General features: G+C 32.1%; 3 protein-coding genes across 4 annotated transcripts; all 3 read left to right on the plus strand.

The window, feature by feature from the left end:
• The first annotated feature begins 2,570 nt into the window (after window positions 1-2,570).
• LOC108772748 (cysteine dioxygenase type 1) lies at window positions 2,571-9,573 on the plus strand. Of its 2 annotated transcripts, XM_018538353.1 has the most exons (6): window positions 2,571-2,650; window positions 2,774-3,119; window positions 7,077-7,218; window positions 7,327-7,429; window positions 8,268-8,437; window positions 9,326-9,573. In XM_018538353.1, exons 2-6 carry the CDS (start codon window positions 2,878-2,880, stop codon window positions 9,359-9,361), a joined length of 693 nt encoding a protein of 230 aa, XP_018393855.1. In that variant the 5' UTR covers window positions 2,571-2,650; window positions 2,774-2,877; the 3' UTR covers window positions 9,362-9,573. The 2 variants fall into 2 exon arrangements, with proteins under 2 accessions (XP_018393855.1, XP_018393854.1); XM_018538352.1 differs by lacking the exon at window positions 2,571-2,650 and having other exon boundaries at window positions 2,710-3,119.
• A 1,064-nt stretch (window positions 9,574-10,637) lies between these two features.
• Sdhaf3 (Succinate dehydrogenase assembly factor 3) lies at window positions 10,638-11,619 on the plus strand. Its single transcript, XM_018538354.1, has 2 exons — window positions 10,638-10,814; window positions 11,108-11,619. Exons 1-2 carry the CDS (start codon window positions 10,638-10,640, stop codon window positions 11,285-11,287), a joined length of 357 nt encoding a protein of 118 aa, XP_018393856.1. The 3' UTR covers window positions 11,288-11,619.
• A 195-nt stretch (window positions 11,620-11,814) lies between these two features.
• LOC108772837 (nucleoside diphosphate-linked moiety X motif 19) lies at window positions 11,815-15,087 on the plus strand. The gene is made up of 5 exons (XM_018538474.1): window positions 11,815-12,016; window positions 13,340-13,679; window positions 13,749-13,984; window positions 14,059-14,211; window positions 14,420-15,087. The coding sequence occupies exons 1-5, from the start codon at window positions 11,933-11,935 to the stop codon at window positions 14,690-14,692; spliced, it is 1,086 nt and encodes a 361-aa protein (XP_018393976.1). The 5' UTR covers window positions 11,815-11,932; the 3' UTR covers window positions 14,693-15,087.
• The last annotated feature ends 368 nt before the right edge of the window (window positions 15,088-15,455 follow it).

A 15,455-nucleotide genomic window follows, 5' to 3' on the forward strand; every position in this document is an offset into this window, starting at 1 on the left:
ACTCAAAAATTATTCCGGCGTATGTAATATTTTTTTGTGCTTTAAGTAGCAAAGATAAATAATCTGTGGCATAATAAAAAAATATTTTAATAATTTAAACGAATCATTTAAGTGACAAATAAATTATTCATAATTATACGTATATTATGTGAATACAATCTATATCTATGTGTTACTAAAATAATTAATTTTTATGATTTTTCTAAATTCGCAATGCTTTAAATGGTACTGATTGTTAACTAACCATAAGACTAGTAATATTTCATCAAATTATAAGAGAATTCAATAATATTGTACATGTGCTTTGTATATTGAAAAGAATGTAAATAATCTCGATACTCAAGAAAACAAATTAGCACCATCTTATTAACTATCGCGTAAGGAGATTGATGAATACCAAAATTTGGGTAATAAATTAATAATAATGTATTTAGAGAGAGAGAACAACGCTTATGATTATTTAAATTTTAAACGCTTAATACTTAAAAAATTACTTTACAAAAAAAATGACACAAACTCATAATTCATATATTTGTGGCTTGTTTCTATATTAAATCAGCTAAAAACGAATTCTATAAATGCGAAAATAAAATTTTTATGATTTTCTTTTGCAAATTGTATAGTTTAAATAATAATGACTACGTTATTGATAATGGGTGCTTTCCAATTGATGACACAAGTCGACACAAGTATCGTTCTATCTTTCTTGATATTTAGTGATTGACAAAGATAGAACGACACTTGTGTCGATTTGTGTCATCAATTGGAAAGCACCCAGTATTATGTCATTCTAAATATTTGTAGTTTCTTAAATCAATTTTATTCATATTACTTTTTTTAAATAATGATACAGAAGAAGAGTTATGTGCCTAATAAATAAAGTTTAATTTAACAACGATGAATATACATATTATTTAAAAAAAATTAAACGAACGTTTCGATCGGGTTATTTTCAATGTTTAAATTATAACAGTCGTAAGATACATATATTAGTGTGTTCGATTCTCTGAGTTTTTGTATCCTTTCTATATAATTCAATAATCCTTTTGTATAATTCAATTGAAGTTAAAGGTATAATCATGTATATATAGGAAAACTCCTTAAAAAACTATCACGTTACATATTTGCATTTTGCAGAACAGCATAAAGTAAATGTGCATATAATGTAATAAAAATGTTTTATAACGAAGTAAAAGGATTCTGAAAAATCTTATATATATTCACTCGTAGATACTTTATACAGATAATTCCTGTAAAAGACAAAAAATAGAAATATGTAGTATTACTACCCAGTATTGGAGCAGTTTTGGAGCTCATTTTGTCAAACTTTCATTTTTGCTTATTTTACGAAAAAAATTATTATTGCAAAGTTACAAACAGTATTATAAAAATTGTTTATACTATTCGATAGAAGATACTTTTTAGTTTGTATTTTTATTTAAAAGTTTTATTACAATATTTTTTGTTTAAGAAATATTGTCCAAAACAAAGTGATATGTCGGTATCAGTAACATTCCTTTATAGATTTTTTTATAAATAACAGGAAGATTTTTACATAAATAAAGCTATGGTTCTTTTACTATACAAAAAAATGTATAGAACATAAATAATGGAGATAATTTTAGATATTTTATATTACTTTGAAATGAAAAGTGTAAAGATGATACTTTCTTCTACTATACTATAAATATAGATGTATTGTAGTAAGTCACAATACTATGAATATAGATGTAACTATAAATGTAAAAAGTGGACGAATCATGTGTCAAAATATAAAAGCTCTTTTTATATACAGAATGTTTGTTGAATCGGTTGTCATAAATTAAGATACTTCTCTCTTTCTCTCTCTCTCTCTCTCTGTCTCCAATGGGTTAATAATAAAATATTTCTAATGAATGTTTATTAGAGTTTTTAGAGAAGAATTAATTACAAAACAAAATTGTTCAGTTTTTTCAAAATTTTATTCTTTTTATAAAAAAATCAAAATTAAACTATATTTTTTCAAATGGTACCATACATTTTTTCCATGTTCTTTTATACATAAAAAAACGATTTAATGATCAATGATACAATATTATATGTATCATGATAATTATGTATTTGATCCCAAGATAATTCAATTAGTATTTATATAATAACATAATTAATCCACAAATTTCTCGACATCAATAATAGTGAAAAAACTTAATTGTAGAAAACATGTATAAAAACTTACATAGAAATAGTTATAATATAAATTGTGCATTATTTGGGAAATAAATCTTTAAACGGAAAATAGCAGTAAAAAAAGAAAACCATGACAATAATTTCTTTTATCTACGTTTCTTTTTTCAAGAATTGTAAAACCGTAATAATTCATCTCTATTCCTTTCATTGACAAAGGTTGAAAGGTATAGTCCGCGGAATAAAGAAGTTTACAAAATGACAAAGGCTGAAAAGTAGCCTGCAGAGGAAAGAAATTCACAAAATGTGGACACTTGGATGATCAACTCCAGCCCCCCTACTCCAGTAGTGGGCACCTTATACTGCATATAAGATGCTGTACCCGCGTTGTACTAGACCGGTACCAGCTGTAGGCGAGCAAAGACAGCGAGGTAGTACGGATTAGTACGTTCACGCAGTTAGTGCTCGGCGTACAAAGACTAAAGACGTTCGTATAAATCTATTGTCTTTCTTCCACTTTTAAAGTCGCGCTGTATTCTACCAGTCAAAGTCAGTTGACGGAACGAGTCAAGGTTTCCATTTTAACGTTCACGGTTTTCCGGTGCTTTAGTATTTCTTCGTAGTGCAATCGTCACATCTCTGCTTGAGAAAGCAGAGAGAAACTTTTACCGATTGAATAGAATTGTTGAAGTGTCGAAATACAGCAGCTGAAAAATGGAGATTTGCAACCGAGAGGACCGACTGTGCGATATGCCGTGCGGAAAAGCGTCGCGCCTCGTTGACAATGGGGAGAAACTCCGGCGGGAGAAAGTTTCCACCCTGCGGCAACTTATAGATGCACTATACGAGGCCTATGACACGGATAATGTGAATATAGATTACGTTAAAGATCTGATGATGAGCTACAAGAGTAATCCCGCGGAGTGGAAGAAATTTGCCAAGTTTGACAGATACAGGTGACATTGACGTTTATTTACCTACATATAACTACTTTTAGTCAACATTTAACATATACTTTCAAACAATATTAAACAAAGTACTTTTTAAGATCGTAATGTGTAAATACACAACAAATAAGTAATGAAGGCCATATACGGTCAAATTGGATCTTTAATGCCTAAGTAATTCAATGTAAATTTATATATTTATATCCAACCCTATAAACTGTGCGCTGAATTTAATTATTAAAATTAGTTACAGGGCTTAAGATGCTTATCAGCATCAGATTATTAAGATCTTTCTAAGATGTCTATAAGCATCAATATTTTAAAATTGTTTGTCAATTTAATTTATGATATTACTACTTTAGTTCTGTTAGCATTGCGTTTCAAGACTGAAAATTAAATTTGGCACGTAATTTGCAAGATTAAATATATAGTATATAAATTGACATCGAATTATTTAAGCACTAAAGATTCAGCTTAACTGTTTAAGATTTTTATTTTCTATTTATTGTGTATCTAGAATAATTTATAGTATACTGTATATTATTTTAACGCAAGATGCAACAGATATTATATTATTATTACAACAGATAATAAGTTGTTTTAATTTTGTGTATAATAGGGTCAAATATATGGTACATAAATTATGACAAAAAGAACAGTTGAATCTACTTATCAAACGAAAATAGTTGAGAAATATACGATAGCAGTAATATAATCATTTGTGATAAATAATGAAACATATTTTCGTGGTGATAAAAAAATGTTAACAACTAATCGCGGAAATACAAGAAATAAAAAATTCTTCGATAACGTTCGCTGTTCAAGAATGAAATTGTATCGTTTTCAATCTGGCATTTGGTAAGATTTACATGCCTGATTCATGATTTCACAGAATATATATCGGATGTAATTGTACAACTTGTTAAAACGTGATGCGAATTGCGGTGTGCATGCAGAAATGTTTTCATTAACTATCAGCTAATTACACATCGATAATTACAATACTATTGCAAATAAAATCACCGCATAACGATAATGATCAATTAGAAACATTCCGGAGAAATATGTTAGTGAACAACGTACTAGAAGATAAAAGTATAATAAATATTTTTATTCAACAACATATATTTGATGTATGTAAATAGAACGTATAACAACGCAATGCGAAATTGTGAAACGTAATTAATATGACGAAGTTCAGGATGGGTTATCGGCCGTGTGTTCTTCGTTTGTTGTGTCTCTCTCTAATGCTCCCATGTCAAAATGTAAAAAGAAAAATTTAGTAACCTTGTTCTGAAGTGACCTGTAACACAACTACCATTTGTATTCGTGGTAGGAATAGATGATTGCCATTTAATGACAAAAAAATACATCAGATATTAGTAGAATTGTGTCATTACGTCATTTTTTCTCAATCTTCATCAATCTCATGACTACCGTAAATAATAGATAACTCGTGTATGCAACGAGATATACACAATCTTTAAAAAAGAAAACATGTTTACGAAAAGTGTGACGAGAGTATATGAAAAGAAATGCTGAGTTTATGTCAGGAAATACTTGAGAAAATAGATAACTTTTCAGTCAAATTAAGGAGAAACTTCTTATCAGATTAAAATTATTTGCATTTAACTAATTAACAATCTCATTAGTTAAGTTTATCTCATAAAGTTAAGAATAGCACGGAGATAAATTTCGGATCAAAAGAAAAATTCTCTTAAACTTCGCAGCTTTATTTACCAGTGTGCGTACTATACATACACAATTACGATAATTGGATTAGCTTATTTATTACGCACGATCTGGCCATATCTTCATACTCGTTTGATAAGGGGGACAGAAAGAGATAGAATGTTCTAGAATTATTAGGCATTACCGACAATGTTATCTTCGTGAATATGTTGCAATGAACTGGACGATGCAACTCGTATTTTCATATTCAGAGCGCAGATAAGCGTTTTACTTAGCACAGAGATTACTATATGTAATATTCAAACGTTTTAAGCATTCAAGAAACACATTTCTGCTGACGATATGCAAGAACTCTTGTTTTTCTCTCAAATGATTCTTAACTTTTCATTTTTTCTTTCGTCATACGAATACATATATTATGTTATCGAGTGCTGTCGGAAATACGACAACTAGTTTAACGCCTTGCTAATTGTTGAAGATGTTGCATAGCTCTTGATTAGGCAAGCAACCTAGAGGAGGATCGAAAATGAGTTTACGAATTCGTGAGATAACGAGCGCGTTGGACGCAGGTGGAATTACTGTGTGCAGTAGCCAGAGATCCACGTGACTCGGGAAAGTACGGAAACTACGGTGCACGTTTACCGGTTTTGCTGTCAACACAAAGTAGAACGTAATGCCGCGTGGCAGGCAAATATTCCTTCTACTTTTCGAGATCGTTCTTACGAAAGGTCGCTAGAAAGATAAACATTTTTGGCGTTATATTTCAACGGGTTATCATATTGTTCAATGCTTTCAGCGTCAATCTGTAGGCGAATGTGCAATGTGATTACAGAAATTGTTGACAATACAGCAAATCGTATCAACGAATTAACGATAAATTTAGTGAGACGAAATGTTTTTCTGTTAAAATGAGAAATGAAACGTTTTTAAAATTTAAAACTTTTTATTTTTGAGACAAACATAGAGCACATCAATATTTAGATTTTTTTAGATTTTTACGCTTTAGATTTTTTCGAATGCTTTTATTCTCATGCTTTTATTCGATGAAGGACACTTGTACCTGCAAGCGTACAAAATATTCGTTTATATTACTGTTTCAAATCAATACTCAGATATATTTAAATAGAGAAATTTGGAGATATCTTGACACTTTTCAGGAGAGACGATATTTTTTAATTAAGACGTTTACAAAATTAGTAGATATCGAATAAAATAAAGGTAATTCTCTTTTTCTCTCTTGATTATTTTAAAAATTATATTTTCCTTAAACGGATATTAAAACTTGCTATTTAAAGATATTATTTAGTATCGGAAATTAGAAGCGATAAATAAATATCCAGAGGCGATCGACCGGTGAACGTTATATACTATATAGAGTTGGTTATATATATTGTATTTTCCATACACATATATTCCCTTTCTCCATGATTGCGTTCTGCGCAATCCAGAGAACATTGGTATCTGTACATCGCATGACATTCGTGGAAAAAAATGCGGACGAAACGTATGCTGTGCGAAACATTGGAACTTTCAAATTATATTCGCTCTGCTGCATCTCACATTTCACTGCTGGAATCGCAGATCACCGATTCGTAAATCATGCACTTTATATTAATGCCTCTCTTTCGTAAATATTGTATTTTTTTTTAACAATAAGGTAATTGTTAATAAAATGTTAAAAAAAGTTGATATAATTATTTAATAATACTGTATTACCAATTCGGACTAATTTAGATTTAAATGATTGCTTTCTTTCAGAAAAGAGTTTTCTTTATTTTCTCCTGTTAAAATTTTTGAATCGATTTAAACATAATCTGAGATAAAACTAAAATATGTTACGTAATATAATTGATTTAAGTTTTAGTAGTATTGTAGTATACAGTTTTCGAAGGATTAGTTTTCAGCTGTAAAATCTATGCCAATTTAAAACTAATTTTATACAACTATTTGTGCTTGAAAAAAAGCACAGATTCAAATTAACATTTAAATCCAGATTCGAATTAATATTTAAATCGACAAATATTATTAATTAAGACAGATCAACAGCTATAAACTTGTTACTGAGTCGAGTATGTGTGTATAATATATATGTAAATATGTGACTAAAATCTGTACATGTAGTAATTGTTTAAGGAGTATGCGTATCTGAAATGTGCACCCAGATTTTCGAAAGGTATTGACCGGCAGCAACGAAATAAGAAAATTCTGACCGGTCGGGCAACATTTTCGAAGGAAAAATATTAGATTTTGTAACTCTTGACGCTTTGTGTGCAGATATACCAGAAACTTAGTTGACGCAGGGAACGACAGGTTCAATCTCATGGTATTGTGCTGGGGAGAAGGTCACGGGTCAGCCATACACGATCATGCCGACTCGCACTGTGTAATGAAAATCCTTCAAGGGAAATTGTGTGAGGTACAGAAATTACAGATAATTATTGGGAATTATTTCAGACCACGTATCGTATATACGTTGTGATATAAAACTGATGATATCAAAGTGCGTTATTTTTTTTATTGTTAGACGAGGTACGCGTGGCCCACAGGATCGGAGACGGAAAACGAGGATCAACTCAAGGAACTCGAGAAGAACACGCTTGATGTGAACGATATTTGTTATATTAATGGTATAACTTTTTTTAAATCGTAGACGATAAGTCTTACGTATGTATTCAATACGCGATAAATGAGCAGCTTCCACAAAATTTGATGTACAACATTTTGTATATAACTTATTTTGCTATTGAATTAGGTATCGGACACGTACACAGTGGAAGACAAAAGATATTCGTACAGGGGAAATTTTCATTTAAAAAAAAAAGCTTTATTTATAAAAAGTAAACATTAACAATTTATCAACAGTACGTTCTATCTAAATATAAATAAAAAAATTTCGCAAAAATAACTATTCATGAAACTAAATTAGAAACTAAATTTCTCGACTCGAATGAATACTTTTTAAGCGTTAAAATAAACAATATTTCATTTACGCTTATTACGTAGGTAATATATTTTAATAATTATACATCTTTTAGGAAATAATTTTAAGAAATATACGACCCCTAGATTTTATTTTTTGTTACTAAATTGCTAATTAATCTTTTTTTTTCGAAAAATCGATTTTTTTTTTAGGTATATCTTCTGTATGAATACTTTTTGCACACACTGTATTATGTATTATTCGAAATGGATTTCAATCAAAATTGTTCAATTATTTCCTAGATTTCTATATTGCATTTTTTCAGTGAAAATGAAATAATTTTGATCAAAAACCATTTCGAACAATTCTATAATACATGCTTCGATCATTTTTGTAAACGTGAAAAAATCATGAAACGAAATCCCGAGCGTGAATCTTTTAATTTACAAATAAAATCATTTATGTGAATAATGTGTATAATTTTGTATATATATATATATACACATGTTTTAAAATAATCTCCGATATTTTTTTCCATTTGGAAGATTCACTAGGTTTGCATCGCGTTGAAAATCCAAGTGCGATGAATCCCGCGGTCTCTCTGCATCTGTACTCGCCGCCATTCTCATCGTGCTCGGTCTTCAACAAGCAGACCGGGCAAAAGTCTACGTGTAAGGTTACATTCTGGTCCAAGTACGGGGAAGGAAGAAATCGGGTAAAAAACTATTTGCATATCTCTCAAAAGTTTTATCTTACCGCGCAATTCTCGATCTACCTCTCCGCCAAGACGCATATCAAAGAATCTTGCAGCATCTCGAAGTTGCATTTACGACGCTGGAAGTCATTACAAAGATTTAAATTCAGTTACGGAAGAACGTAATCGAATCTTCGTCTTTTTTTATAGAAAAATTTTAGAGTTAGTTTACATCAAACCAGCGGAACGTCTCTATTTATATCTTTCTTTCAATTCCATTTTCATACAATTAAGTTTCACAAGTTCTAATATGAGTATATGTTTAATTGATATAAAAAACCTAACGAGTGGAATACACTGGCGAATCCACGATGAAGGTAATGGAGGCAATTGACCACTTCGAGTATCTCCTTTTTTAAAAATACAAAATATTATATATGTACTTTTAATATTTCTGAAATACTTAATCACAATTTTAATGTTCTAAAGATATTTTTTAATTTCCGAATCTGCTTACTGCTTTGTTGTAGACATCGTTATATATTAAAGCGTTATGCAAAAGTTTACGTTGCAGCTTTTATTTTCTGCCTAGTTTGTGCTGAATAAGCAGTGTTATTTCTTTAATGTGTGCCGATAATAATTTCAATATAAAACATTTTCGTATTTGATTTAAAACAAATTTTTTGCTTGCGACGCACAAATTCAAAAATAAAGACCGAAAAATACGGAAATGGTGGAAAATTAATGTTTTTGTTATTTTTTTATGATATGCTTCGCTTCAGGCGCATAATATTCAAGAAACTTAATTACAACCCGAAAGTATATAAATCTGCCAAAAGCCTCCATCAAAAGCTCCTGGATCCGTCAGTGGTAGAACAAGCGGAAATTTAACAAATGTTTAATTTATAGCAAATTCAAGATGCCAGATCTCCAGAGGATAACTAATCTAAGCAACAGGGCGGAAACACCACCAGCGATGTGCTAATTAAGCGTCGGCGATATTCTAATCGTATGCGGAAAACGATTTGCATCTTCTTGGATTAGATCTGGCTACTCACTTTATGCATAAATTAAAACGTCGTTAACTATTAGTTGGGCTATTACTATTGTCCAATTTTCGTTGTGTAATCGTATTTAAGTACTTAAATTTATTTGTAAGCACCTGTAGATATTTTTATGTAAGAATACAAGAATCTTTCTTTTATGATATCTATAAAATAAATTAAATTACACACTAATATATCAAATAAAGAATATATTAATAAGAAAAAAAATTTTATATTTTATATATTTTATACATGTACATCAAGCTTTTATCTGTCACTGAAATACTGACAAACATTCAAATTTTCTCTCTCAATAATTAATAATTTGATAAATATAAAGAATAACATCAATATTATAAAGAGAAGTTACATCAATATTGTAATTTCCTATTAAGCAATATAAATACCATATACTCTTTCAAGAAGAAAGTATATCGTATATTGATTGAATAATGACAAAGACAACATAAATTTAGTCAATAATCGGTCAATATAACGTTACCATAGTGAGAAATAATAATGAAATCAACGTCGAAATCATCGATTCGACGTCGATTCCATTGTCATTTCTCACTGCCATGTATGGTGATATTATTTTGGCTCTTTCTTATTTCCCTTGAATTTATATTTAATACTTATTATTAAAAGTATTGCTAATCGCTTATTTTAAGTATTAAAGATTATACTGTTAAAAATAAGTGATTAATTAGACATTAAATTTTTATAAGGGCAATAAACACATGTTGTACGTAACATATGCAGTTACAATTATTGAGTAAGAAAATTATAAATTAATGTAACGTTACTGTTCGTGTTTACTGAGAACACAAGTTGAGTTTATAAGTCAATTTAACTTAAATAATTAGATACAAATAATACAGAGAATTTTCGAAATTTACAATTACAATTTTTTAAAATATTTCCTATTTAGAATTGACTTGGTCGACAATCGAAGTTAATTTTCAACGAGACATCTTCGGTGATGGATGTCAAATTTTCTCAGAAAATTACTTTACTTATATCCGCGTTAAAGACTGCGTTTATCAAGATTCCATCTCGATAATGATGAGAGATCAGGTAAACGATTAACAATAGAATAAATAGCGAGTCGATGAAAATTGATGAATATAGCAGCGCTGTGTCCGCAACGCAAGCAGCGCGCGAAACACACGGTCATGGCCTCCCGGACGCACGTGCAGCGTGTCCGGATTCTGTACAAGACTATTTTGAGGTTACACCGCGGTCTACCGGCCGAGGTCCGGCCCTTGGGCGACGGTTACGTCCGCGATGAGTTCCGGAGGCATAAGGGATGCGTCGAGAGCGAGGCAATCGTCTTTCTCCACGAGTGGACTGTAAGTAGAGCGTCAAACGTGCGAGCGCGTTATTTGAGGTTATGTTCGCGCGTGTAACCTCGAGACGTGCGGTGCAATCATATAAATTTATTCGCGTTGCTTGAAATTTTCAGAACTTTTGCATTTAAAACGAGATCGATACTTACATAAATATATATATATATATATTAGATCTTAATATATATAAATATATCTTTCGGCGTTGAAGAAAGGGAAATCAAAGATTCTGAATGCAAAAAGTGCAAGCAACGTAAATAGACGGAATAGACCTCGTGATTTCTAATTCTTCGCAGAACTACGCAGTGTCTCTCGCCGAGCAGCTCGGGTTGAGAGGTCCTCACATGGCACAACCATTAGGGCGATACCTGAAGGAAAAGGACATCGAGAAGATGCGAGACGAGCAAGTGTGCCAGCTGTACGAGCTGATGATCGCGGCGACGGGGAAGCCGATGGATGCGAAGGAGAAGAGGTAGCTACGTGCCACGTGTCTGCACCGATCGCGAGTCTCTGGAGATTCAGCTTTCAGCCCACTCGAACTTTGGACTGTCAAAGTTGTATTGTTGTGTGAAATGCAAATAAATGATTTCCCGCACGACTCAACTCGGTCGACGATGTCGTTCACCTGACGATATTGTGTATAATAATTGTTGTTTGTTATTATTGTGTGATAGTTGTTATCTAATCATAAATATCATTATTGAGTGCAAGTTACTATATCTAAAGTGTAGTGTATGACGATAAATACAATAATAAAATTAGGAAATACAATACAAGCAAGAGTGCAACTGTAATTTGTGTTGCTTTGATGCCCAATCTGAGTAATAAATATAAGTGACATCAGTGGTTACTACAATTTATGTAACAGAATAATGTATAGCAAATTATAGTTACATGATATAGATATATAAACAATAATTGATAATTTATTTTTTTGGAGTAAACGATAACGGTAATGTCGAAGAGAATTTTTTTTATTATAGAGTTGAGTGACGTAATCTCTCTCTCTCTCTCTTTCTCATTTTAATTCAGTTCGGAAAGACTCGACAGTAGATAGTATTTCCGTTTCGTCAGTAGATTTTCCGTACAGTTTTCACACGTGTAGGAGAAATCGTGGAAAGATGAAGGCCTGGCATGACGCGGCGAGTTTGATATTAGCAGCATGTCACAAACAAACGTACGGTCGTACAGTATCGCCTGCAGTCGTAAGTGCATAACATATACAGTAACGATGTATTGTACGTACACGTGTATGCATTCTGGTCGCGTGACGAAGACTCACTTTTGATACTTTCTCGTTCCATCTTGCGACACGACTGTAATGTGGAATGAGAAAGATTTTCGACGTATTTTTATATTATAAATTATGATCGATTAACGATATATACATTTTCACGTTGAACTCTGTATTCATAATTATAGTTTAATAATAAATTTAATAAAGCATGACACGTGACTCGTTTTTATCTATATCGGTTATATGAACATATGTCTGTCGAGGAGCACTCTCGTGGATTTATTGTTTAGCGAATTCGGTCACTCGTATTGCACTTGATTAATACATTCCAAAAGCTATATGTGATATTAGTAAAATTGAATGTAAAAGTATGTAAATATTTAAACGAGTAAATACTCAATATATGGTGTTTTTTTTTTTCATTTGGTGACAACTGACAAGTCGACACAATTAAGCACCATTTTATTTTTTTTTATTTTCAGTGAATAACAAAGATAAAAATTGTATTGATTTATGAAATACCGCAAGTGGAAAGCAACTATTGTCACGTTATTGAACAGAATCTGCTTGTATTATTTCTCGTATAGCACACAAACTTGCAGCAATATTGTTGCAATGTTTGTAATGCTGTTGCAATATTATAGGAACAATGCAGTGTTACTGCAATATTGCTACTCCATGTTATACAGGTTCATTGTCAAAGTTAATTATAATAAATCTATTTTCTGTGGCCGCGCTGGTATGTACTTTTGGAACTTAAATTGAAATAGGTATGTTTGATGTTTAGTGAAAGCGAGAAAGAAAGTTTCTAGTGTAGTATAGTATATGGTATAGGAAAAAAAAACAGACTTATGGCTGCTTCGCTTTTAGGAAATACAGTCGACAAATATTGTTCTACCTTATAGTTATTCATTGACTGTCAAAAAGAATAGAACAGCAATGTTTGTATCAACAACGTCTTCTAAAAGGAAAGCAGTCTATGACCAGAATTCATAGTTCGGTGTAAAGATCGTTTTAAATATAGTCTTAAGATGTCATGAAACCAATCACAGAATGCAATATCAGCTTTAAGACATAATTTTATTTTTATTAATATATTATTAGTATTAATTTTAAGACATTATTTAAAACGGTTTTAAAACCAGAACAGATTATAATTATTGACCTATATTATACAATTGGATTTAGATACTTTATACATATAAAGAGCAGTCTTTAATATGTATTAATTTATTGCAAGCGACTAAATTAATCATTTTAGACGAGACTGAAGGTAAATTCATGATTTCAGCACAATTACAAGCTGTTGTGCCTAAAGCGTCATCAAAAGTCGAGTTTCATGCCAGGGTTGTACGTTTTCCCGGGCGGCACGGTGGATCGAGCTGATGTCAATCTGAAATGGTACGAATATTTCTCTGCCTTCGGTCTGGACAATGATAGACTTGCATCTCTAGTACCCAAAAAAACCGTGTCGCGACCGCAGATTTTTCAATCGAAAGAAAACGAGTTGCTCAAAGAAATCTCGCTACGCATCACGGCGATTCGCGAGACCTTCGAGGAATGCGGAATACTGATATGTAGACGTAACAAAAACGGCGAGGTTCATTCTGGTTGGGCCGAGCACATATCAGGTAAGAAATTACGCAAGGAATTATGGAATATATAAATGTGTAGCTAATATAACATCGGATAATTTTCAGTTCCTGAGGGCGAACTACAAATGTGGCAGAACAAAGTTCACAATGATGCTATGGAATTTTTCAATCTCTGCCAGAAGTTGAAATGCTATCCAGACTTGTGGGCGCTGCATGAATGGAGCAATTGGTTGACACCTGTATTAGCATCCAATAAACGCTTCGACACAATCTTCTACTTGGTTTGCATGCCGTATGTGCCACATGCTGAATATGAAGCTAAAGAAATGGAGGCTCTACAAGTGAGACACTTGAATAATAGCTTGTGATAACGCGTATCCTTCATTAAAATTCTAATCACTAAAAATGAATTCAGTGGGACACTCCAGAGAAGCTTTCTTCGACAGACATCACGTTTCCACCGCCGCAACTGTTCGAGATTGCTAAGTTGACCAAAGTTAAAAGTATAGATAATCTCCTGGATATCGCCATGGAACGCAACAAAAAAGGCGTGCAGTTGTGCCTTTCGGTACGTAAGCTGAACTGTTCCATTGCTAGAACTGTTGAATTGCTAAATATTTTGCATGCAGCAGAAAAGCTTGCAACAATATTGCTGTAATACAATTTGTGCTGTATGGGATACAGTACAGAAGTATGGGATGGATGTGATCTTCATCACAAATAATTATAATATGCAATATCTTATTGTGTCATTGATAAATAAATGTATTTTGTAGGTGTGGGTGCGATTGAAGGATGGCATCGCGTTCCTCATGCCCGAAGATACGATGTATCCGAAGAAAGTTGATTTGTTTAAGCAACACTTAATCGATAAGTCGGATATCACTGCAGATGAATTTGAGAAAATAACCCCTATAAAAAACAGAACGGTAATTCTCGACACGCAAATTAACGTAATTTTTACCGATAACGGCGAAGAGAATCGCGTGGTATTTCCAATACCTGGGCGTTCAAAGAATGAAAATGTGCAATCTAAAAGTAAACTTTAACATGAATAATAGAGAGAGGTATTCGATTTCGGTTTGAGATAGTTTGCTCGAAGGAAATATTTTTAAATGTTTTGAACAAATGTTAAATTAGTCACTGGGTCTGTTTTCAGTAACTAAACTAGTGTACACTGTTGGCACTTAAAGTGAGACAGGCATATGTTTGATATTTGTTGAAAGGCAAGAAAGAAAAGTTCTAGTGCAGGAACAGAAAACAGACCAATTGTATGATTTGATAAGGGATTGACGTTTCTAATAAAATAATGATTAAAATAACTTGTAAATAAATAACATAAATGATATCTTTGTTATATTTCTATAACATAATATATTCGTATTTATACCATAAATTAAACAACGTAAACACGAATGTTAGTATTAAAATTAAACATATAATATGAACCCATTATTAAACATATAATATGAACCCATTGCCTGATAGTAATTTTATATACGCAGGAATTATACGTGCGAAGCGGTAGTGTGTTTTGAAGATGGCGACTAAAAATTCGTAAATAAAGCTTAAACATTCTTTATACCACTCGTGCGGCTTTTACGCTATTTTTACACAATATTTATTAAAGGTAATATTAGTAAATTAATTTGGAAGGTTGAACAGAGAGAGAGAGATCGCACGACACGAAGTCTCGGGACTGGAACTTGCGCAGAACGCGGGTAGTATTTAGGGTGGGGGAAAAACCGTGTAAACGGGGTTTAAGGTGTCGCGCGCGTCGGCGCCGCGCCGGCAGCGCCACTCCGGGGCAGC

This window comes from Cyphomyrmex costatus, unplaced genomic scaffold, assembly GCF_001594065.2.
Source record: "Cyphomyrmex costatus isolate MS0001 unplaced genomic scaffold, Ccosl1.0 scaffold193, whole genome shotgun sequence".
Classification (NCBI taxonomy): domain Eukaryota; kingdom Metazoa; phylum Arthropoda; class Insecta; order Hymenoptera; family Formicidae; genus Cyphomyrmex; species Cyphomyrmex costatus.

Coding starts and splice junctions, on each gene's coding strand:
- LOC108772748 (XM_018538353.1), top strand. CDS start 2,878: ATGGAGATTTGCAACCGAGAGGACCGACTGTGCGATATGCCGTGCGGA. Junction 7,219..7,326: donor TTCAAGGGAAATTGTGTGAG/GTACAGAAATTA, acceptor TTTTATTGTTAG/ACGAGGTACGCGTGGCCCAC. Junction 7,430..8,267: donor CGATATTTGTTATATTAATG/GTATAACTTTTT, acceptor TCCATTTGGAAG/ATTCACTAGGTTTGCATCGC.
- Sdhaf3 (XM_018538354.1), top strand. CDS start 10,638: ATGGCCTCCCGGACGCACGTGCAGCGTGTCCGGATTCTGTACAAGACT. Junction 10,815..11,107: donor TCTTTCTCCACGAGTGGACT/GTAAGTAGAGCG, acceptor AATTCTTCGCAG/AACTACGCAGTGTCTCTCGC.
- LOC108772837 (XM_018538474.1), top strand. CDS start 11,933: ATGAAGGCCTGGCATGACGCGGCGAGTTTGATATTAGCAGCATGTCAC. Junction 12,017..13,339: donor GTACAGTATCGCCTGCAGTC/GTAAGTGCATAA, acceptor TCATGATTTCAG/CACAATTACAAGCTGTTGTG. Junction 14,212..14,419: donor GCGTGCAGTTGTGCCTTTCG/GTACGTAAGCTG, acceptor TGTATTTTGTAG/GTGTGGGTGCGATTGAAGGA.